The sequence below is a fragment of the Lytechinus variegatus genome, chromosome 1 (genome assembly GCF_018143015.1).
Source record: "Lytechinus variegatus isolate NC3 chromosome 1, Lvar_3.0, whole genome shotgun sequence".
Lineage (NCBI taxonomy): Eukaryota > Metazoa > Echinodermata > Echinoidea > Temnopleuroida > Toxopneustidae > Lytechinus > Lytechinus variegatus.
In genome coordinates, this window is record NC_054740.1 from 43,544,714 (window position 1) to 43,571,244 (window position 26,531).

A 26,531-nucleotide genomic window follows, 5' to 3' on the forward strand; every position below is an offset into this window, starting at 1 on the left:
TGGGTAAAGTCATTATTACATTTGTGGGCGATCCAAAATTATTACATTTGTGGGTAAAGTGTTATTACATTTGTGTGCGTTATTACATTTGTGGGTGCAACACCCCCCCCCCCCGGGGGGGCACCAATTCAGTGCCAGACCAGTGTGCCAGAGTTGTTTTAATGGGTGATCGTAAAGTACCTCCGCTATGCTATGTAGATACTGTTGAAGTCTGGATACCTCAAATCGGATCCTCTTCGAAGCTTTTGATGGACACGAACGCCTATAGTAGACCATGGGGGGGGGGTTACCCTTACCCCCATGGCCCCAGGCAATCCCCTTCCTGTCAAAAGCAGTTGTAAAGCAACCATCTTGGCGGTGAGGCGGGAGGGGGGGGGATGGCGGAAAAACATATTTGTTTAAAAATGGTTTGTGGTGGCACAGAGGTCTTTTGGAAGTCAGAGAATGGGGCAGAAGATTTGTCACGTCATTTTAGTTATTCTAATCATATCAAGGGTATTCGGGGTACACGACCAAATCCCCTACTTTTTTTTGTTCTCCAAACCCTTCTTTAGCGGCCGAATGACAATCAGTGATGGCATAAAGGGTCAACAATTTTGAGAGGGTCAGATTTGGCGCAAGGCGACAAATCTCTGGGAAAAACTGTAAGCGAGCGAAGCGAGCAAGCAATTTTTTTTACTCCAAAACTCTAATAATTGATAGAATTTGACATAATATTTAGAAAATAGTTTCACGTTTCACCCTTTCATTTCCTTTCTTTGTCTCTGTATTTTCTTGATCGTGAATAATGGGGGGGGGGGGGGGTCCATACCACCAATCTGTTCTCCATAAGTGAGAATACTTACGTTGAGGGCAGTGAATAGCAACCAGACTACAATATTACCGATGAAGAGAGTACCAGCCAGGCCCTGCGAAAAAAAATCCAATAAATTAACGTTATGATATCAAAATTATCATTTCATTTATCTATAATCATCATAAATTTCAAGATGAGAGGCGGTTTCATAAAGCTTGGGGATGTTCACCCTGACGGAAAGCTTGTTAAAAAATAAACATTAAAAATCGTGAAAAAATATTAGTGAAAGTATGAAGAAAAGCCATCAAAGAATAACAATATTAGAAGTTTTGATTTGTGACGCCATACACTCTAAAATATCGGGTATAATGCTCCACGAGGGTAATTATGAGTCCAACCAACATTAATGAGCATCTATTTATCTAGTGTAATGAAAATTTTGCCCATTCTAAAGTAATTGCTACTTATATCTTTAACCTTACTGGACAATATGCTTCCCGCATTTGGTAAAATAGTGCCCCAAATTGGTCGGACACATAATTAACTTCGTGCGAGTTAAAAATTTCCCCAATATTTTATTTTTTACAGTGTATACACTGTTAGAAATTGTATCCTTAAAATAAAAGAAGTTCCTGCAGCAGAGTCTCGAGAACACCTGTAATCTTACCAGATTGCGTAATAACTTACAGGAGATTGGTATTTGGTGTATGGAACCTTACAAATTTCCTTTAACAAAACACTCTTTTCCCCTTTTTAAACAGACCTGTTATGTTAAATTGCAGAAAATTCCTTTTTTATGAATATACAGAATGATTCTGTTATTGCTTTTTGCAAAATGTTCTTTCCCTTTTCTGTAAAATCAGGGCTTTCTTGACGGTTACACTTCGTAATTCCGAAGGTTCGTAATTCCGAAACACGTAAATTGCCTATACCTCGATGTTGTTAATCCGAAAACGAAAAAGGGTTCGTTAATCCGAACATTTGTGGCGTTATTCCGAAAACGAAATAAGGTTCTTTGTTCCAAAGGCTCGATAATCCGAAAACGAAATAAGGTTCGTTGTTCCGAAGGTTCGTTAAATCCGAAAACGAAATAAGGTTCGTTGTTCCGAAGGTTCGTTAATCCGAAAACGAAATAGGGTTCGTTAATCCGAAAATGAAATGTCAAGTCCACCTCAGAAAAATGTTGATTTGAATCAATAGAGCAAAATCAGACATGCACAATGCTGAAAATTTCAACAAAATCGAATGTAAAATAAGAAAGTTATGACATTTCAAAGTTTCGCTTATTTTTAACAAAATAGTAAAATGAACGAGCCAGCTACATCCAAATGAGAGAGTCGATGATGTCACTCACTCACTATTTCTTTTGTTTTTTTATTGTTTGAATTATACAATATTTCAATTTTTATAAATTTGACGATTAGGACCTCCTTGCCTGAAGCACAAAATGTTAAAATAATGGAATTCCACATGTTCAGGGAGGAATGAAACTTCATTTCATTGACAATGACGAGAAAATCAAAATATTTCATATAATAAAATACAAAATAAATAGTGAGTGAGTGATGTCATCAGTTCCCTCATTTGCATACTGACTGAGATGTGCGTATAACACCAGTAGGCATATATACTGTAGTAAAAGAGGCTGCAATAAGAAATAAAACATCATAACATGTCATTCAATAAATGTTTTTTAATATATAACCAAATATAACAGAGTCTGACTGACTATCGTGCCTTCGACTTTTGGGTCGATCAAAATTTCCTGATTTTTCCCCCATTCGAGGCATTTCCCCTAAAGATTTGAGGCAATTCCCTGATTTTTCTGTGACTGGAAAAAAAAAAAAGTTTTTAAAAATCCCTGATTTCCTTGATGGGCTGAGAACCCTGCCAATCCATTTTAAGGAGGAGGCGAAGAAGTAGAAGAAAAACAGAATGAGAAGATATATAAAATGAATAACTACTGTGGTGATAACTGATAAAGGTCTGCAAGCGAAGACTATATTACACGTCAGCCTTAACTCATTATGACGTGTATAACAATAGCATATTCAACGCTTGCAGACCTTTATCAGTTATCACCACATCAGTTATTCAGCTAACCCAATAAAACCTGTCTAGTGTTATCGAACTATATTTAACTGGTATAAGCCAACAAACTAAGTAATGAAATAACTAAACAAAATATCCATATTCCTTTTGTAACTCTGTAACTTTTGGAATCCCTAATCTGCATAACTATTACTTATTTTCCATCAAGTTCAAGTATAGTTCATAATGGTGCATCACAATGATCTTAAAAAGGCACAAACATGTTTAACAGATACGTATCCAAACAATCAATTACATTTTTATTTTCGTTCCTTTCTTCATAATAATGTTATTCTGATGGAAACCCGCCATTCGACCTAATAAGCTACAAGGTCCCCAACTTATTGTTCTGTAAATGTGCATGCGACGATGTAATGATTATGAGTATGATATAATTTTCATCATCGTCTTTATAATCAATACAGTATACAGGCCTAATTACCATGATTACAAGAATTATACTTGATTAGATGATAATAATGATAATAGCCAATTCTTATAAAGCGCGTTACAGCATATTATTACCCCAGTCATTGGATTCATTTCAATCAAGCACGAAAAGTGCACAATTTCCTCTTCCTGGGGAGCATTCCTTGCATTCATCGCAGCCACATTATGGCGCTGGCAAAATCAAACATACAATATCTTCCGCATCCTACCGGGTACCATTTAGCACCTGGGTCGAGAGTGGCAAAGTGTGAATTAACGCCTTGCCAAAGGACGCTAGACCAAGGTGGGATTCGAACACACGACCCCCTGTTTACAAGGCGGGAGTCAGTACCACTACACCACAGCTCTTCCACATAATATGATGATGAATAATAATTTGACTATCTTGTCATTGATAGTCCGTCACGGTGAGGTTTTGCGTCCACCATACCTAAAACGGCTTTAACCCTCCCGATTCTGGCGACATGATGCATGCTATTTAGTTCAATTATTACCTGTTAATTCTAGATAAAATAAATGGTAATGAAGTTATATTAGAATAAATGGACTTAAGACCAAGTGTGAATTACTATAGACCAAATGAAAATTAGACCAAGTGAGGATTAGCCCAAATGGACATTAGACCAATTGGTGATTAGACCAAGTGGTCCTTAGACCAATTGGATATTAGACGAAGTGGTCCTTAGACCAATTGGATATTAGTCGAAGTGGAAGGTAGACTAAATGGAAATTAAACCAAGTGGAAATAGACTAAACGGTTATTAGACCATGTGGCAATTAGACGAAATGAAAACTAGACCAAGTGGAGTTAGACCAACTGGAAATTATACGAAATGGTTTTAGCCCAACTGCTCATTTGACAAATTGGATATTAGACCAAGTGGGAATTAAACGAATTGGATATTAGACCAAGCCAAATGGATATTAGACGAACTGGTTGTAGACGAAATTAATTTAGACTATGTGAAGTTGGACGAACTGATAAGTAGACCAAGTGGTATTAGACCATCCGATAATTCACCGTTCGTGGACGCATTATAATTTTTTTTTGTGTGTGTGGATGCAAATGACAACCACAATTAAAAAGAATATATGAATAATCAAGACATCAAAGTTGGTGCTTATCTCATTCCATTTTAAACCACCATGTCACTTTAGGACAAACGACCTTCCTCTGATCATGCATAGAATCTTTTGATCATGCGCAGAAAGGAACTACGAACTGGCTTATCATAGAGCATGAATACTGTCTTTTTTCGATTCTAAAATAAGTGTTAGGACTATCAGTTGATAGACTGAGGGTACAATAATATATTTTTTTTTAGAGATCGACTTTTCATTGATCTCATTTTAAATACATGATACATGGGAAGCTGCTCGCCTATGACGTCACAAATCAAACAAATTAAAATTGTAATAACTTTTAAAATCTTTGATGTATTTTCATAAATATTTATTATCATTTATTCTATCACTTTTAAAATGAACTTTTGTCAGGGTGAACTTCCCTTTAAAAGTTAAGCATAACTTTATAAACTGCTGCGCAGTACGTGTTCATGCGCTAAATTTTCCCTAGGCCTAGTGTTAAAGCCTATCTTACTGGGCTATTTCAGACCCGTTTATACTGGGGGGAGGGGGTCACTTTGACCCCCCCCCTCAGATCTCGGCCGCTAATCGCGCGATCGCCGCGAAAATTTGCAAGCACGTAGAGCTGGATGTAAAATACAAGACTCTATGGCAAAATTTTTAAAGAATTAATTGTTTATATTCTTAATGAATTAATTATGCAAATAAGCGTATGAAAGTTGCCCTAAGTATGTTTATGCCTTTTAACTCAATTTGTATAGCTCTTAGAATGTTATTTTTTGGTTGGAGTATCAATATTACATTTCTAACAAATATCTAGAAAAAGCAAAAATATAATTAATTTCTTATTCATTTTATTGTTTTTTAAAATTCCTATGTGTTTCTTTGTTTTTTCAAAGCTTTGTTTTTTTCCAATGAACTTTGTCTGGGACCCTTCTGCGATCATAAATAACATAAAATAAATCCATTTAAACCAACAAAAGTAAAAATAATCATACATCTATGATTTTTGGTTGAAAAACACAATTTGCATTGACTTGGTACACGGAATCACGTTTTTGAGCGATTTCGGGTCTGACATGCACTTCCAAAATGTTGTGTAATTTTAGTACCGCGTCCCCGGACGTCGCAATTTTGGTCTCAAAAGATGCGCAATACTTGAAAGTAAAAACAACAAATACTTTTTTCTTACTATTATTATTTATGAACGATGGCTGATGGGGCCCCGGTCGTTACATAAAAGTTACCATCATGGTAACTACCATGGTAACGCTGATCAACAGCCAATCAAAATCAAGGATTACTTGCAAATTTCTCGAATGGTGACTTTTATGCAACTGGGCCCCGTTGGTTGAGGCTGGTTTACTCTCTTCTTCCTGTCTGGCATTTCATATTTCCATATTTAATAAATCAAATTTTGTTATATTTCTTTGTTGAAATTAAATTGTTGCATTTGTTTGGTTTTACGGTCGAATTGATAATTTACAGTGACGAGTACAATAATAATAATAATGATGATACTACTACTACTGATAATAATTAATAATGATAATGATAATTGACAAAATAGTATTTCAACTCTCTTTGATGGGAATAAAAGCGACTGACAAAGTGATTTAACATCCAACAACAGCATAATGAAACGGAGCCTTTCCTCTTCGAAAAAAAAAGAATAACTTCAAATTTTCAGAGGAAAATTCATTTGAGCATCGGAATTGTTTTTTCCAACAATAACTAAGCTGTGTGGATTCTTTGAGCATTAAGTTTAAAGACCCAGGTTTCACAAGAGACTAACCTGCTATTTCTTTTTCGACAAATCTATCAATGTGGAGAGCAATGAAAGAAAGCTAAGATATTGTGAAAATCTTGGAGGCGTATAAATTCATAAAGGCCATCCGACAGCACAATTATAATACAGGGATAAAACAAAACAAATATATCATTTTGATACTAACTTTTATTTAGTTCCCATGGATTTGAAGAAGAAAAAAAAACGAAAGAGAAATTACAGAAAATGAAACCACTTTGAACTGTTGTCTTTTTAAAATCTTAGATTTATAGAATCATCCGAGACCTGTAGCTTATGACTTGATTATGGGGGTTCCTTTTTATTTTACAGGTTTTTTCCCTCTTTAATTCCAGGAGTACAAGTTATAACAATGAATATTATTTACGATAGAGTTATCACAGCCATATCGCATCATTGATGTCGTTAGTGTTAAGAAGTCGGAGAGTGTCAGTCACACCAACGAAACTGACTCCAGGCCGATCAAAGATATTCCGTTATCACCAATCGCATACCATCAATCGATTTGATATCGTTTTCGTTGGTGTTACCATGGCCGAGTGGTCTAAGGCGCCTGGCAATACATGGAAAGTCCGGGGTACGATCCTCGGCAGCGGCAGCTATGCCCATGAGCAAGGCATTCAATCTACAATGCTCTTTTATCCTGCTTTCAAATAAATGGAAATGCTTTATGCAATATTGGTTACTAGTGCCCTTTTTACACAGGATTTTCTTAACCCCGGACTATCGCTTACCCCGTACTATCCTTAACCCCGTACTATTTTTTCCCTTTTCACACTTGCCAAATTGTTATTGCTAACCCCGGATAAGGAATGCTCGCTTTTTACACACGAAACTCGCTAACCCCGGACTAGTGGTTTTTGTCGATCATTCGTAGTACAAGTACTTCACTCGTACACTTTTTTACACACGCTAAAATTTCCTTAACCCCGTACTATAGGTGGGGCTAAATTGCTATTTAGCCCCACCTATAGTACGGGGTTAAGCTTAGCCCACTTTCGTTTTACACTAGCGATCTTAACCCCGTACTATCGCTCTTAGCACCGCAATTGCTGGGATAACCCTGCTTTTTTGCAGGGCCAAATAATCCCGTACTAAAGGTGGGGTTAGCCCACTTTACAAAAATGTTGTGTAAAAAGAAAGTGGGCTAAGCTTAACCACGTACTATAGGTGGGGCTAAACGGCAATTTAGCCCCACCTATAGTACGGGGTTAAGGAAATTTTAGCCTGTGTAAAAAGGGTATAGGTGTGCACCTGTTTTTTTTTGCTTGATTAATCTTGCAAATAACGCGCCAATGTAATTTTGGTTTCAAGTTTCGACTTTTGTTATCTTTGTGATTGGAAAAGGATATCAATCAAACTTCGTTCAATAAAACAGTAAATTTGAACTGACTCGATGTAAATTTTGGTTGAGATTATTGACTAACCTGACTGAAGTCGAATGGAGTAAATGGGAACGTTTTCGAGGATGGATAATCGCATTACAATTTGCTCTTTTTCAGATTCCAAAATTGTGTAGCACAGAAGACAAAACCACAATGTTAAAAAAAACTTTTAGGAGCTTTATTTGTAATTTGATCATCGAAGCGGGGGGGGGGGGGGGTGCAGCCAATACCAGTAAGAGTTTATCATCAGCCCTATACGTAAATAAGTTAAAACGTGTGTTAAAGCTAACACCGGAATGCGTTTAAGTACAAAATCATCGATTTGATTCAAATTTCTTGTTTTACAACTCTGGTGTTAAAGAGATACCGGTGTTTTGCCATGTACAAGCATATCACCCTGTGGACGACACAGCTCAATACACAGCGCCAGCCACGCCCCGTCCCTACTTACGCCCCCCCCCATCAGTGAATACGGTACAATAGAGTACAGAAGTGTGACGTCATCAATTTTCTGAATAAGCATTTCAGCATGTTTGATACCGCATTTGGATAGAGCAGGATTAAATATTTGATTTGATATGATTTATTGTTTTCTTCTGCATCCATAACATTCGTATAATACATTTTTCATAACATAATAAATATATGTTAACTTTTTTGGCATGAATCATAAAGAGTACTAAAAAAGATAATTCCAGACAAAAATGATTAACTATATGATATTCGCAATTTGCAGGATTGTCATCATAATCAGATTGCTTGAAAAAAATGACAATCCCAAACTTATACTAATTGAATTAATAAATACATTTATAAAGCAGAATGGGCATATTTTTTTCAAAAACGGAACATGAATTCCTGCAATATTATAGTATGAAAATGAAGATGGTAAAGCTGAGTGTGACGGTGATATGATGATGATGATAGGCTCCATAACCCTAATTAAGTGCGAATTTGTCCATGGGGGCCTGAGACATGCCCTTATAAATACATAAGTAGCTCCATTGAAGTCGATGTCTTATTGGATTGGTTTTACATGTGACATCAATGGGGCTAATTATGTATTCATGAGGTCATCTCAGGACCCATAATAGGCCAAATTAGCACCTACTTTTTGGAAGTTGAGGTATTTCACGTAAAAAATACTGAAATGCAAAAAAAAGTTGTTTTGTGACGTAATCACTTAAATACTTTTTAAGTGATGTTGTTACTTACGAGCAAGGCGAATATTATAATCCAGGCGATGGCTTGAAGAACCATGAGCAACATGATAGCTACCATGTACGGGATCAGCATCTCTTTATTATCCTTAAAAGGAAAAAGAAATGCATATCAGTATAGATGCTGAAGTCATGCAAACGAAACTGACTTAAATGTTAAAGATAAATTCCAGTTTTGGTAACGATCTGAAAATGACTTTTTACAGAATCGAATATATTGACCACCCAAGTGTCTGTTTGTATGAATAAAAAATATGTGCCAAAGGATTCTGGAGGAAATTGTGTAATTGCAGAGAAATCAGCAAAATAAGCGCGGATTCGGTCACTTCCGTCGGGTCTTTATTCCAGCAATAATAATACACTGTCCCACGTGTGCCTATCTGTGTTGGTTATCTTCAGTGTGAACATTTTTCAGCGTAGATTTCAAGATTTCACAAAGTTCAGTTTATGTAACTGTACCAGATCTAGATCCTCGATGATATACTGACAATTAAGCCTGGTTTTACAGACTTTCTCATGAAATCAGTCTTTACTGCAACTACTGGAATTTCTCTTTAAAATCATTATGTTATATTGAGGGTGTATTTGACACGCCAAAGGAAAACCTCCATTATAGTCACGCCCAATTGTTATATGCTTTATTTTCATGAATCCATATTAGACACACCCAACATGCCCAGTGTGAGGTTGGGTCCTTTATCTTGTCCCTACCCTGGACACGCCCACAATGACATGAATGAGGGCAATCATGACCTGAGCAAACATTGGACACGCCATTATTAGAGGACAATATCTTGCCTTCCTCGAACTTACTTTAGACACGCCTACAAGGAGGACAATGGACGCGATGATCAGGAAAACGGCAACGATGATGTCAATAATGTATGCCGCGTAGATTCCATCAACTGCTGGACCTATGTAATAAATTGATTCAATCTATCTTGTATTTTTGTATCATGTTGAAGAATGACCACAAAATGTAAATGTAAAAGAAAATAATGTAATAATCCTTATTATCATCTACATAGAACGTTTTAGCCATACATTAAAAACACGTATTTTGGTCTACATCAATAATTGTTTAGTATCAGAGCATATCCCTAGAATGACTAGAATGACAATTTGCTATTGGATATGAAAGCATATTCAACAGTATAGTGCGCATGCGCAAATGCGTGAAATATACAACGCGTACTACAATGAAAGTAATGCGGTGCGCATAAGAGTACAACGACGCTCAAGGACTAGTCTGCAGGCACAGACCCTCATTGGAACTTTGATCAACAAGTGTGCCTCCACGCAAAGACTAGCACATCCAAGCGAGAGAGCCTTCAGTACACAAGGCATGAGTAGGCTGCACATTCAGACCCTTATTTCGGGTGAAGGGTTTGCCCAGCAGACTACTCAAGGACGGCTTAATGCAAGTCGCAAGGCAACGACCAAATTTGATCTGAAGAAGTGATGCCATTTATGTGATAGTCAGGGGCCTTAGGCCTTAAATTTGAAGTTTTGGGGACAGAGTTTACAAAAGCACCAAACTTTCCCTATGTCACTATTAGGTCAATAGCTTCATTTTTTCCCACAGAACATTGTGTTGAAAATTGCATCTTCATGCAAAAATATGATAATTTATGCAAATTAGCATTGATTTATGCATGAAGCCATATGCCATTAGGAATTAATTGATAAAAGTTTTTAAAAAAGATACCAAACTTTAGGAAAGTCTCTATCAGGTCAATAGCTTTAATTTTTTCCACAGGACATGGTGTTGAAAATTGCATCTTCATGCAAAAATATGCTAATTTATGTAAATTAGCAGTAATTTATGCATGAAGCCATATGCCAATGGGAATTAATTAATAAAAGTTAATAAAAAAGATACCAAACTTTAGGAAAGTCTCTATCAGGTCAATAGCTTTAATTTTTCCTACAGAACATGGTGTTGAAAATTGCATCTTCATGCAAAAATATGCTTATTTATGTAAATTAGCAGTAATTTATGCATTAAGCCATATGCCAATGGGAATTAATTAATAAAAGTTAATAAAAAAGATACCAAACTTTAGGAAAGTCTATATCAGGTCAATAGCTTTCATTTTTCCCACAGAACATGGTGTTGAAAATTGCAACTTTATGCAAAAATATGCTAATTTATGTAAATTAGCAGTAATTTATGCATGAAGTCATATGCCAATAGGAATTAATTAATAAAAGTAAATAAAGAGATACCAAACTTTAAGAAAGTCTCTTTTAGGTCAATAACTTTAAATTTCCTTGTCAAACATGATATTGAAAATCATGTCTTTATGCAAAAATATGTTAATTTATGTAAATTAGCAGTTAATTTATGCATGAATAATAAAAATTAGTAAAAGGAATAAAAAGAAACCAAACTTAAAGAAAATCTCTGTCAGGTCCATAGATTTAATTTTCCCTATCAAACGTGCTATTGAAAATCCCGTCTTCATGCAAAATATGCTAATTTATATAAATTAGCAAATATTTTATATGTATAAATTAGTCTCATTCCAGTGGGTATTAACAGTGGAAAAGGGGCCAAACTTTTGAAGTACCTCTATCACTCAGTTCAAAATCTTCAATTGTATGCTATTGAAAATCCCGCTTCCATGCAAAAGCGTGTTATATTATGTAAATTAACAATAATTTATGTATGAAGCTGTATTCCATTGACTAATCATATATTACATAAAGCATAAAGCCAACCAGAACAGTGGCAAAAGTATCGAGTCGAATTTAGCCCGAATCCTCCGATTATCGCCAAATGACGACCTGAATAACGACCCGAATCAAACGATTATGCAAGAATTTGCACAGTACAGCCACAGAATTTCCCGAAAATGTGCCAGATTCTTTCGAAAAGATCTATAATTTACCGATTCATAAATTCATAAATTAGTCCCATTCCAGTGGGTATTAACAGTGGAAAAGGGGCCAAACTTTTTTTGGGCATTTGAAAATTATTTTTAGTGAGATATGGTGAATTATGAGTTTTTTTAATTGCTTTGAAAAGAAAGATGAATTACTGTTTATCTTTTTCATATGATTTGGGGTTTTTTTTATTGTGAAAGGGGTATGCACAGGATTTATAATTTGCATAAATTTGCATTTTAAACATGATGCTCTCCTCTGGTCGCATGGAAAGTCATCATAATGAATGAATTGTGTAACAGTGTCTCCTATGCATAGTGTTGTGCTTGTCCCTCGGTTTAAAACCTCAAAATAGGAAAGTTGATGAGTTTTACACATATTTGCATAAATTTTGCATAAATTTGCATTGATTAACATTGAAAGTTGATTATTATTCTATAAATAATCTATATATTTGATGCCCTGTCAAAATTAATCCCAAATACCCCCCTCCCCCCCGTAAAAAAAAGAAAAGAAATAGACTTCTATAGAAAAGTTTCGGTCTGTACTATACATATACAGTAATTCACGGTGAATAGTGTGATTTTGCATAATTTTGCATAAATTAGCCCTATGAAAAAGGGTTCCAGTCATTGATATCGAGGCATCCTATCAAGAATTAATGCTTTTGGTACCAGTGACACATGTGGAGAAAAAAAATTGTGATTTCGACAATTCTATATGTCGATATATGATAATACATGTGTTTTTACATATGATTTGCATATAATTTGCATAAATTAATCTTAAAAATGGATTCATACTCACCAATTTTATAAAAATCGACCTACAGTTGAATGTTTAGCAAAAGAAGACCCAAATACACAAAAATTGGGCATTTGAAAATTATTTTTAGTGAGATATGGTGAATTTTGAGTTTTTTGCATAAAATTTGCATAAATTAGCATTTTAAAATAGGGTGCCCTTCACCGATTTCGGGGCACCCTATCTAGAATTAATGCTTTTGATACCAGGGACCCACATGCAAAAAATGGCGCTTTTGTAAATCCTGTCCCCAAAATTTTGCTAAGGCCCCTGACTATGAGAAGTGAGTATCACTTGTTTAATCAAATTTCTCCCTCTTTTTTATTGCTAGGGGTGGGATAGAATAACTTTATTGGATGGCTTTCTTTAATGGAATACCAGAAATATTCCACTCGTTGTGGCCAATATTCCACTCATCTGCGATTCATTGAATTTTTGCCCAAACTCTTAAAACATTTCTGGTATTCCGACCTGAGCCATCCAATGTGATATAAGTGATCAGCTTTTATCTAGATGCCTATAAGAGATATTGCTGTCTGAATAATCCTGAATTCATATCAGCGGGGGGGGGGGGGGACAAAATCGGGGACATTTAATCATTGTGATTTCACCGGGATATACTGACAATCCGAACCCATTCTACGTAATATAAAACTTTTAAGAATCTAGGACTTACAGAATATAAATATACCTTTTTGTGTTCTCCACACTTAAAAAAAAACATGATAAGGTGTATTGAAGGAGAGGCCCCTCCCCCCACTTCCAAGAGTGTCCCAACCTCCTGCAGCTTGATTGACACAATGAGATGGATTAACGGAAATGAAGGAATTACCTGATGCTCCACTTAATTCGACTGATTTAACGAATATAGCCAACAGGTAGGCCCATACTGCCAAATAGATACAGGTACTTATCTGCGATCAAAGATAAAAAATCATTAAAACCTTTATTAACATGATTAAGGTAAATGTCTGTTGGGGTAACAATTTCAATATGAATTATGACCAATCAAGTGTCTGTATATATAAATTAACAAAAAATGTGCCCAAGGATTCTGGGGGAAAAATAGTGTTATTGCTGAGAAAGTCTAAAAATGAGCATAATATTTAATCCCGGTATATTTTCAAAGCAATAACAATTCACTGTCCCACATGTGCCATCTGTCTTAGCGGTTCAGTGTGATTAGATAAAAGTTTGTGAAGCGGTACAACATTGACACGATGATAAAGTAACAATTTTTATTTATTCATTTATTCATCAAAAGATCTTTCAAGAAGATAAAACATTAATCAGCTCCCATGCAGGCTGTTTCACATAATGGTCCTGCATTAGGAGAGAACTACACACATTACAAGGAAATATCACAAATAATTAGGAATAACTATACACAGCAAAATCAAAATTCAAATAATGCTAAAAGTGATACATCAGAAAAAAAGACAGTAAGATTTATCTCATATTAAGATAAAGAAGTGAAGGAAAAAGAAAGAGGTTTTATACATCGATATGAAATCATGATAAAACAGGAATAGGCCTCAATTTAAAGAACTGTATCAACATTAATACTAATAGGAAGTCAAAATAATCGATAATAATTGAAATTTATTATTGTATCAATATTAATACTAATTGGAAATCATAATAATTGGTAATAACTAGGTTAATTTTTGTTTTCAGTGTTCACTTCAACTACATTTCAGTTTCTAAAATCAAGATATTTCTAAAGACCAGCGGAGCTAGATCCAGATGACAGAATTCAAATGACATAATCAAGAATAATTATATCGCTTTGAAAGTTTTGGTATGTTGAGAATATTGATCGTGGTGTTTCCGATACCCTCGCATTGCAGTCGGATCAATGGGGAAGGGGGGGGGGGGCAAAGAGCCCACGAGACCCACATAAGCTTGTATACATTCTAAAAACGAAAATAAAAATCTTAGCTATTTTAATCACGTTTTACAGAAGTAGAAGTCAACGAAGCAACTTCAGGGCATGTTTTGAAACCTAAAGCTACGTTTGTTATGTGATTCTGCATATTTTTAATAGTTCCAATCTTGTAAATATATACATGTATGTCATAATGCTGATTTATTTAAATAAGATATTAAAAATAACTTCAAAAGAATATTATGTAATAATGACAAAAATTACAATGCTGAGTTTTATCAAATTGAAAAAAAAATGGCTATGGAGAAACTGTTAGACAGATGATAATTATCGGCCTCGTGGACTGTTGGCCTCAAGGGCGCCGGAAGCGGGGGGGGGGGGGGGCAGGGGGGCACAGATTTTGCCCCCCCCCCATGTGCCCCCCTAAAAGTAGAAAAATTATATTATTAAAGGAAAAAGTAAACGATGAAGGCACTTTTCTGCCTAAGAATTGTCATTTCTTTTGTCAAAAATGAAAAAATTTCGCCCGTTGACGGGGCAATTACACATCTTAGTAAGCCTTGCGTCTTTTGACGAACATGTCCCTCTGTGAAACATACCTTTGATTAGCCCCTTTTCCATCCTATTACAGTGTGATAACGTTTAACCTTTTAAACCCCCATTCCACAGAGAACAAGACCGCTGGAAGACCTTTGAAAGACCATGAATTTGGGTTGATCTTTCAGAGGTCTCTCAATGAACCTACAATGGTCTTTGAGGTCTTACACGAGTCCTGACCAATCTTTCAGTGGTCTTCATGGGCTCCAAAACTTTTTGAAACTGTTCAAAACAGTCTTACAACGGTCTTACAGGAAAATTGTCTTTCAGTGGTCTTTCGGCAGTCTTTCAGCGGTCTTTCGATGAACTTTTAAAGGTCTTCATAGTCTTTCATTGATCTTTCGGCAGTCTCTCAAGATTTTTGCGGAGATCACTGTAAGACTCATGAGAGATTATTGAAAGATCATTGAAAGACCATTGAAAGACCAGGCAAAGTCCATGGAAAGAATTCAGAAAGATCACTCATTGCATAAAAGGTCTCTGAAAGACCATTGAAAGATCTCGAGAGGACTAGTCTAAGACCAGTACGACAAGAAATATCCATCAGTCTTTCAGAGTTCTTTGAGAGGTCTTTCTGAGCCATTCCATAGAGATGACAAATTTCATTGATCTTGAAAATCGCTGTAAGACCTCACCAATTTTAAGTCTTTCAGTGGTCTTTCAATGGTCTCCGTTCTGTGGAATGGGGGCCTATTAATGAATACATTCCAGACTAAAAAAAATGCATGCTGGCTGTGTCGGCTAACAAACGCGCGGTCGCCCAGAAACGCTCAGACCGGGGTGGTGTTTCATCAATATTTTCGTCCGACAAGTTGTAAGATCTGACAACTTTCCTGTATTCTGATTGGTTAAGAAGCATTGTTACCATAGAAACTGTCGGATAAAACAGGACTTGTCGGATAAATCGTCCTACAAGTCCTTTCATGAAACGCTCCCCGGACCCGATATCACCAATGCGCGTGAACGCTAGTTACTCGAGCAACATATGGAATCTGGAAATAGCTGTAAAACCGAAAAGTTTAAAGAGTTATAGAGGATTGAATAGTTGCTTATTGGATAAATGAGAAGATGCTAGCTTGAGTCGGCGAATGGAGTGCAGAGCAGGAGTACTCATCTATCAACTAATCAAGCCTCTACTTCAACCTTTTCTGGTTTACTGTCTTTATAAGGACTACGCTCGTTTGAACAAAAAATTACTCGACTATCAACTGTCTACTTCCTCGTATCAATTTCACTTCTTCCTCTATCCACTTTTTTTTTTCGAAAACTCCACATGGTGTACCGTCAACCACATCCGCTGTTGGAATGTAATTGTTTTCTTCTAAATAATGTTACATAATGTACATTGTGAACTGCCGTAGTTTGTTAGTTCATGATTATTTACATATGAATATTTCCTGGAATTTGATATTCATCATTTCCTAGTTATGGTCACATTTTCCCCAGAAAATATGTAAAGAAAAAAGAAGATTTTGAAGGTGTCATCCAAAAGTGCTTCCCAGCCATACAAACATGCCAAAGGAAACGCATAAATCGAGTAATGTTTTAAATTTTCAGAAAAGTTTTGTTAGACAATAATTAAGCGGGTCATATTTCTTTTTCCTCCAGTTACAAAATATGAAACGTTTTGCCTACGCATGGATAATCAGGGACTCTCTCCAATGCTGAGGTCAGAAATGATTTAAATAGAATGGGGATTTAAGCGCTTATCGTCGTCTGCCACGTCAGAACAGTATGACATTTTGAATTTAAAAAGACATTCATTAGAATGTATTTTGTTTCTGTTGGTACGCTTCTTCTGCTTAATACACTCCTTGAAACTTATGATAATTGTGCCCTCTCGCGTCGTCCGTGTATGTAAATGTACATAAATCAATATTTCTCAAAGGATATTGCATGAAAAATGTAATTTCTTGTATTTTGAGTCAATATAAGCGTATTACGTAATTTAATTGATCAGACACGAAAAACAAATTCCGAATGAAAGCCCTTTTACACCTTCACGGATGCAACACGGATCATCACGGATCTCAGTCCGTGATGATCCGGGGTGCCAAATTTGTATTTTCCTAGCATTCCCGGAGTGAGTACGGAGTTAACTGGTTATTAACACGGATATGCACGGAAAAGTACGGAGTCTACAAGGATAGGCAAGGTAGCAATAGGGATCCTGTTTGATATGCTCCCGGAGCCAACACGGAATACCAGGATGATCACGGATGTTACTGGGTCTTTACACGGACCTTCACGGTTGCTCACATTCTGTACTGGCTAGAATGAAGTTTCGTCCCTTTTTGCAGCATCTGGAGCATGCTCGTGCTTGGTTATGAATAATGACTATTGTTCATGTACGCAAACAATACAAACATTTGACCCCGGATAAAGCCGGTATCAACAAGGATCACCCGGTTCTTACAAGGAGCCTCCCGGATGCATTCGGTAGCTACACGGATGTACAAGGAGGCTACAAGGATGAACACGGATGATTATCAGTCCGTGTACTCCGGGATGAAAAATTGAACATGTTCAATTTTTCTCCCGGACATGCCGGTACATTAAGGATGGCGCCGGATGAGTAGCCGGAGTGTACACGGTAGTCCCGGACTGTACACGGATGACCCCGGATTGACAATCCGGGATGATCCGTGTTGCTTCCGTGAAGGTGTAAAAGGGGCTTAAGCGATCGTTTTGCACGTAGATTCCATAGGTTCTCATAAACTCTCTGAGTATAGACTTCCGTAGTGAATTCTATGTTTAATTCTCAAGAAATTTATTTTTGAATTCTCTTAGAAACGTAACTTTTAAACTCCATTTTTACACAAAGTCCTTACCGTGGGGGTGGGGGGGGTCCCACACCCTCTCCCCCTCGATCGCTTCGGTATCTCACGCTGTCAAAAATATTGTGCCCCCTTCGGGATTTTGCCCCCCCCAAAAAAAAAAAAAACTGAAAGTGTTCCGGCGCGCCTGTTTGGCCTCATGGACCATCATCGGCCTCCCTGATGAGTCAACGGTGGTGTAATGAATTTAGAGGCGGCAGTGCACAGCGTTTGAATGCAATATTTAGCGAGGGAGACAAGTGAGCGAGCAAAAGAATCTATCTTTGTCCTTATCAGGCGTTATGAGACAGGAAATTTTGCAATTTGCTTGGCTTTAAGAACAAAATCAATTCAAGTAATATTATGCAGCATAAAAGCGCTTGAACTCTGACAAATAGATTTTTTTCTTGGTATTAGAATACTAAAATCTCTTGTGAAGGAGTTTAAAATAATCTGTTACAAAATTATTTAGAATGGTGTTACTGACAGAATTGACTGACTATTATGATTATTATTATTATTTTACTATTTATTCAGTAATTCTTATTTTCTTTACAAAAAGACATGCATGATCGTCCCGTTCGCGATTTTTTTTTATCCACGAGTACTTGTGTACCCCATGCAAGAGAGCAGTAGACCTAAACCGTAACCATAACTTATTCATGAACAAGCCTATGTAAGTGACGATACAAGAGGATTTATTTAGTCAGAATACACCTCAAGAATATCAATGGTGACACGAAACGTTATAAGCTATATCCTAATTCGACACATCGAACAGCTCGAGTGATGCGGCTCAATCACTTTTAAGGAATTGGTCCAGGCTGGAGATATTTATATCTCAATAAATTTAGTAAAATTCACACATCAAAATGCTGAAACTTTGATCAAAATCCTTTAACAAATAACAAAGTTATTGAATTTTAAAATTTCCATTATTCCGGTGATACAGTTCTAGGCATGTCCCATGAATATTCATTAGATGGGCTGATGATGTCATATCTCCACTTGTTCTTTTGTATCTTATTATATGAAATTAAGTTTATCCAAAAATTTTCTACCAAGACTAAAACAATGAATTAGACTGACAACTCATTAAGTGCAATAGTTATTATTGCCGCAACTTATTTTATCATAATGGAGACATATCATTTACACATGTATAACATTCAGGATTTCATGTAATAACATGATGAAAAGGAAAGTGGGGATGTGACATCATCAGCCAACCTAATGAATATTCATGACGATGTGTATATAACTGTTTTCACAAAATATAAATGAACTTTAACATTCATTAATTTTTTAACCGATTTTTATTAAATTTTCAGCATTTTGCTCTGTGAATTTTACTCTGTTTAATGAGATATAAACATTTTCATCCCGGACCATCCCTTTATAAGCCAATCCTATACAGTCGAGGTTTTGTACGCAGGTTCCAGTCGCGCTTCGAATTTTTTAAAATCAGAAATTGAGGCGAGACTCTGATAAAATACAAGTCCGAGATTAGTAGTCTGATTCAAAGCCTACCACCCCTGCCCCTTCATGTCGGGTTCACAAGTATGACCGGAAAAAATGAGTCCTGTTCAAGCAAGGGAGCCGAATTGATATTTTTGTAAACATAATACACGCACAGGAATAATGATAAAAATGTCAAAAGTTCTCAGAGAACAAAATCATATGTGACGTAAGAATAACATCGAAAATGGAATGGAAATTAGTATGATATTCATACAAATACAAAAATAACGTTATGAAAAAAAATCAGTACAAGTAAAGAAAAAGTTAAGACAAGATCTCATTTTATCCTGCCTTTCCAGGTCATAAACTCTTGGAAGTATTAGGCCTATACAATATGTATTCATTCATGATGATAGAATGAAACTTAATATGTTTGATCTAACATTTTTTTATTGAGTAGATTTTATTGACAACTTCAATTCAAATACAAAATAAAATATATATAACAAATAGAACTTTGATGTCTTTACAGATACCTAGACAACTCATAAATTTAACATAATTTTTTTTCATGAATGTTAAATTAAAACACAATGTCAGACATCTTCCAATACATAATTACAAATATCATTGATGATAATTATATATGAAAATCGATTATTGGAATATTAATATACATGAATTATGTCATAGCTATATAGTCGAAGAGATCTTAAGCCCAAAGAAATTCCAAAGGATATAAATAATACTTGACTTTGCTCAGATATTTGACGATAGGAGGTTTCCTTATTGGTGTAATAAAGTTTATGAACCTGCCAATTTTAAGACACACGTATTTTTGTACGATTAAAACGAAATTTACAAGGTTTTGTTGCTATAAAAACCAGAGGTCATAAATTTTGCGAATGTAAAAAGGTTGCTCCACTACAAAGATGCTTTGTATGTAATCGTTAATGTATCAATGTAATTAATTTCGACATTTATTTGGTATTTGCAGTCAGTTCCTCACGTATTGAGATAAATTGAATACATTTCACCTGGCCAAAAAGAGAAGAAAATGAATACCTGCTCACGCAAGAATATAGAATCTAGATGAGGCTATTTCATCTGTATATATTTATTTTTTAAATATTGTCAGGCTTGCGTGTGTGATAAAATTTCACATAAATTTTGATATATCCATGCCTATATTCATTACACTCTTAGTTTTTATTAGTCAAGCGGGGGCAAAGATTTGTCAAACTGGCGGTAAAAAATCGTCACGCCTTTATGGCAATTGCCTTATGTCAATTGACAAATCGTTTTATAGTTTGACAAATTAAAAATCGGGAAATAGGCCTACTAACTCACGTCTCTACCTGTCTACGTTACGAATGTAAATTCTGTTTTGACAAACTACTTTAACTGACGAATCCAATAAGCACGAATTGACAAATGGATATTGTCAGTTCGATTGCAGACGACGAATCTTGTCAGACTTGACAAATTGATGGACGAATTTAGACATACAATACGAATTTTGGAATGAAAGTTTTTTGACAAATTTAAAACGGGTTTCCTAATCTTAAAATATTTGTCTAATTTCACATCGTGCGCATGCACCCTTGAGATCGAGAGCAAATTGTTTGGTATCGCCATTCAATCGCAAACTCTCGCTTCCCTGACTGTCTCCAGGCCCGGCACTTCAGATCCTACCTGCAGTGACAATCGACGTAGAACATCGGGTATGCACAACTTAATTTTTAATTGTCACAGAAATATTAACAGTTACATAGCTGTATAGAACTAAATGTTGCACCTGTAGACTGTACTACTAGGCTGTAAGCTCTCCACCGCCTGGCCGCTTACGGTCTGTAGCCAGGCCGGCATAGGCCTACGTTAGGCTCTAGCCACTGTATGCCATAGTAATACACACAGGGTTTCTCAAATTGTAAATAGATCTCTAGATCTAACGTTAGATCTATGCAAATAAGTTTGATGTTCTGAATCTGACCCCTTTCTAGCGTGGTTTGATGCCGTCAGACTAACAACAGTTAGGGCCTAGGCCTAGTCTAGCTTCATCATTTTCTATCTCTAGACTAGATCTAACGTTAGACTCCTATCTAACGTTGTAGATCTAGAACTAACGTTAGGTCTAACGTTAGACTAGTCTACATAATCTATAGAACTCTAACTTAGTGATGTAGATCTACTAGATCTAACGTTAGACCTAACCGTTTAGAATCTAACTTAGATCTACCTTAGAATCTAACACAGATATACTTAATAACGTTCCACTTTATTAGTTACTCACTCGTATTCGTAACTAGAGGTCTAAACCTTAGACTAGAGTTAGGCTAGGTCCTAGTCTGCGTGGAGTGTAGGACTAGATCTAGATCTCTATATTTTTTATTTTATAGTGTCTAAAATTGTAGGTTAGAGCTAATTAAGTTAGAATCTAGTCTTGCATTTCGGACAGTGGCGTACCTGGGATTTTCCACGGGGGGGGGGCAAAACTGGTCGAAAAAATTGACAAGAAAAAAAAGGTCTTCAAATCAAAAAGCTCTTCAATGGTACCAGAAAAAAAATTGGACAAGCAAAAAAAAAAGTTTTTAAAGCTCGTCAAGGGGGGGGGGGGCAAATAGGTATTCAAGCTCGTCGGGGGGGGGGGGGCAAAATAGGTTTTCAAGCTCGTCAGGGGAGGGGGCAAGAATATGTCTTGTATGGGTTGTGACTCGTCGGGGGGGGGGGGCAGACTGCCCCCCGTAGGTACGCAAGGGATTTCGGATCACACACATTATTAACATGATTAAGTTATCTAGAATCTAGATCTAGAGTTCTAATTTACATTTGCAACAGTTAGGTTTATACAGCTCTAGTGTAACTGTCAATATTTGTGTGACAATTTTAAAGTTGTGCATGCCATGACAACTTTGTTGTTGTCAGCGACAGTAAAGACTTTTTTGTCAATTGACTAGGTATTTTAAGAGTGTAGTTGATTTACTTTTGCATCCTTCAAGAGTTTTGTATTGTATTTGAAAAAAAAATCAACGTCTTTCTTTCAAATAATGAATGCTCTTGATTCTTTTTACTCTTTAGATACGTAAGAATAACAAAAAGTATTGCATTGTCTTACCGCTATGAGAAGTAAAATTTCCATTGAAATATTTGATGGAGTTTGTGTGAGAAAGATCAATCATGTCAATGGTGTGTTGAGTTGAAAAGAATTGGAATGGTCTATTAACATGATTAAGAACATTTCACCGCAGCCAAAGACGGGATTGTGAAATGTGATATGCAAATGAGAGAGAGAGGGTCGATGATGCCACTCGCTCATTATTTATATATTTTGTATTTTATAGGATGAATATTATACGAAACTTTAATTTGTGTTGATTTGAAAAAAAATCAACAAGGACAATCTTAATGGAATCACATTAGCAGTGGTGTTCATGGACATTCTCGTTAGGAAGGTGGATTTGCATGATTATAAATGTTTTCGTGAAATCAAGAAAACATTATTTCATTTATGTCATATCTATCTCATTTTACATCCATCTCTCATTATTAATTTTTTCTCTGTATTTTGCTATTTTTTATGTTTTTTTCATTTTTAAAATGGAACTAAAATTTTGGTCGGAATGGACTTGCCCCTATAAAGAGTAAAAAATTGCTTGAAGGGATTGTCCGGGCTGAAAGTATTTATAGCTTAATAAATAGAGTAAAATTCACTTAGCAAAATGCCGAAAATTTCATCAAAATCGGATACACTGTAAAAAATGAGGTGCTAATCTAGCACTTACAGTGCTTGCATAGTGACTGCACTACGAGCGCTGATTTTCTAGTTCAAATTTAAACTAGAAAATCAGCACTCGTCGTGCAGTCACTATATACAAGCACTGTAAGTGCTAAATTATCACTTTATTTTTTTACAGTGTAACAAATAACAAAGTTATTTAATTTTAAAGTTTAACAATATTTTGTGAAAACAGTCGTCATGAATATTCATTAGGTGGGCTGATGATGTCACATTCCCACTTGTTCTTTTGTGTTTTATTTTATGAAATTAGGTTTATTCATACTTTTTTCCTCCAAGAACTAGAAAAATCGGATTGACAACTGATTTAGTGCATTTCATTATAAGGGAGACATATTATTCACACAAGTATGAAATAATGAAAAAATTATGATTTTATGTAATAACATAAGAAAACGGAAAGTGGAGATGTGACATCATCAGCCCAACTAATGAATATTCATGACGACCTTTTTCACAAAATATTGATAACTTAAACCTCAATAACTTTATAATTTGTTATCCGATTTTGATGAAATTTTCGGCATTTTGCTCAGTGAATTCTATGTATTAAGATATAAATATTCAAACACAAATACAACTACTCAATAATAATAAAATTCAATTCTAAATGGAACTTGAATGATTGAAATAATCTTTAAATTGGAAATTTCGATCCTAATCCTGCGCTTTCAGAAACACATTCTTGATAAAAATTGCGAAATAAGAAAAATAAAATCCATAGAGATAAGTGTAACTCCCTTACCAACGAGTAGACTCCGCAAGCAGTAGATCCAGCCCTGACGTTTGAGAAACAGCAGCATCTTTGCATAATCGCCATGATTGACTCCTTTCTCTTCTTTCAAATGAGATGATTTTGACAGAAATTGATTGGAGCTAGCGTTATGTAAGAGAAACTTCGTCTGATAACGCAACAGTAAGGGTACTATCGGAAGCTTGTCCTGTCAGTTTAAGATTCCTCTTGGGTTTTATTCTTTTAATTCGTCTCTATCATGATTACCAAGTTTGGCTCCGTGACGTGTTAACTCGTAAGAACGTGATTGGCTGCTATTTTTATCCATGTCGCAATCGTTCCTCGAAAACTGTGCCTGTTGTGGTCAAATTTCCCAAAAGAATGCCATCACTTATAATAAAACCAGAACCTGATTTTTTTAACAATTGCATGCATGCCTGTGTTATTTGATCCGAAGTGGACTTAATACCTCATACATCGAGCCAAAAACAATTTAGGCCTTGTATGATAACCACCTGTTACTTAAAAAAAAATAACACATCCTTATTTTTGTCATAAATCGCTATCAAAATCATCCTCATTTTCATCACTACCCTTAGTCGTTTATTTGGCTGTATTCCATTTATTTAGCAATGTTATATTCATAGCAGACGTAGTTACTACAGTAATGTGACCTCGCCTTCGTGGTATAGTTGTCACCCCTGCACATGGTTTCTTTTTATTCAGGCGACTTTTGTTGGGATTTTCATGTCGGGTTGTACCATGATTGTGCTTATGACAGGTCATAGGCATAGTGGCATAGTTTGGCAGGGTGGTCCTGGAAGGTGTTGCATCTCTTACTGGATGGCGGCTCTAAGGTGTTTTTTGTACATTGAGGTCTTAATTATCATTCTTTGGAGGTGGAGTCAATTTAATTTATTCATTTAATTCATGCATGTATCCACGTAATAGCTCCCGTACCTGTCTGCATGCTTGAGTACCCACCTTAGATTGCTTTGTTCCACTGCGGGTAACACTTTGTTTCATACAGTGGGCAGTGGTTGGTTTCGTGTTGTGGGTGCTCAAGCATGCAAACATGGTATATTTACGTATATTGTATGTATTATTTTGATGTATTTATAGTTTGTGGTTGATTTTTTTGTTGTTTCAACGCACTTTTTGTTAATGAGAGTCTGAGGACAATTTTGTGTTTTTAATTGCACATGACAATAAAATAATTGAATTGACAATTTGTGGAGGATGGGACACCACAAATTTCAGTTAATCTTAATTTGGTCATGTTTCCTCTGTCTCGTTTTTCTGTGTCCTTGCCTGTATTTTTGTCTACTGTGTGGATCACTTCTGTCTGTATTTTCCCGTCTGTCCCGGCCGCGATTTGTTTGTTGTCAGTACTTCTGCACCCGACGCGAAAGGGCAATGAAAATGGCGAAGTATATAATAAGTTTTATTACGGAATATCAAATAGCATTTAAAAAGGGAAAGCTGGGGGTGCACTTATGGAAATGGGAACAAATCAATGCATACCTTTCTTAATACTATGGATGTATTGGTTGCTTCATGTTGTTTTTTTTTTGTTTATTTGTTCAAATACAGATAGTTGTACCAGAGCAGGATGCATCGTGTGTGGGTGTGCGTGTGTAGATGGATGTGTGAGTTTTGTCATGTTTGTGACGGGGAAGAGGGGGGGGGGGGCTGTGGGTGGTGGTGGGTTGAAGTGAGCTTGTGTGAGTGTCTCGGGAGAGAGATGAGGGGGTTTATGACTTCTTGGTACCAATCAACGAACCCGATTGGTGTGACTCAACCACCAATCCTGCAGTCGAGTACACGGACGCAGATTCGAGTTTCGGCTAGAAAGTTTTTTTTTTAATTCTTTGAATTAAATATTGAGGCAAGACTCTGAAAAATAAAAGTCCAAGATTCGTAATCTGATTGAAAACAACCAAAACGCTGACAATTGCTCCTGGCTTAATTTCCTGTAAGATGTAGGGTTAGAGATGTAATAGGGTTTTATGTTTGGTTTAGCGTAGGGTATAGTGTTAAACCAAGGGTTGAAGTTGGTCATTCGATTAGTGGGTGGATTTTAGAGCGAAGCAAAGGTCGCCGCACATGCAGTGGACCGGGGAGAAACAAAAGTGCGCCAAAAGTCATTTTGGGCAATTTCTAATTTTTAATTTTTGTCATGCCCAGCTGAAAGACAACACTTTGAAGAATACTTCAGCAAAATATTTCATTCGGGAATTCGCATAAAGGTTGTTAATTTCAAATGTTACCTCAAATCGTTAAATGTGACATTTTGCGAAATGCCACGTATATGACAACTTAGTTGAAAAACAAGCCATTTCACAGGATGTTTTTTCATAGGAATCTGAAATGGCACCCACATAATCCTGATATATTCATTTTTTCGTGTGAAAGGGTTCAAATTAGATAAAAGACACATTTCAGGAGGTTTATAGGATGATTATTCCTCGAAATAGGCTGATAATCCATGTTTTTTGCATTTACATTAGACACGTTTGGATTTCCGTAGACTTCCGTTTAAATTTTATCATCATCATTTTGCTAGATGTCTAAGCTTTAAGTCGATACCAAATGTAGCTGCCCGTTTTTGCCCGTTTTCATGTTACAGCCGATTTTACTTGACACAACACCCCCAAAACTGTTAAAAACGGTAATTTTCATACCGCGCAGTCATCGCAGCGCACGGTGTCA

The 26,531-nt window shown here is 36.1% G+C and overlaps 1 protein-coding gene across 2 annotated transcripts in view; it reads right to left on the minus strand.

The window, feature by feature from the left end:
* Positions 1 to 26,531, minus strand: part of LOC121414825 — a 39,105-nt gene that overhangs the window by 5,916 nt on the left and 6,658 nt on the right. For both annotated transcript variants that reach the window (XM_041607891.1, XM_041607885.1), the window contains exons 4-7: positions 13,361 to 13,442; positions 9,649 to 9,749; positions 8,831 to 8,923; positions 846 to 908 (exon numbers count right to left, since the gene is read on the minus strand). In XM_041607891.1, coding sequence (XP_041463825.1) covers positions 846 to 908; positions 8,831 to 8,923; positions 9,649 to 9,749; positions 13,361 to 13,442 — 339 coding nt within the window. The remainder of the gene's footprint in view (positions 1 to 845; positions 909 to 8,830; positions 8,924 to 9,648; positions 9,750 to 13,360; positions 13,443 to 26,531) is intronic.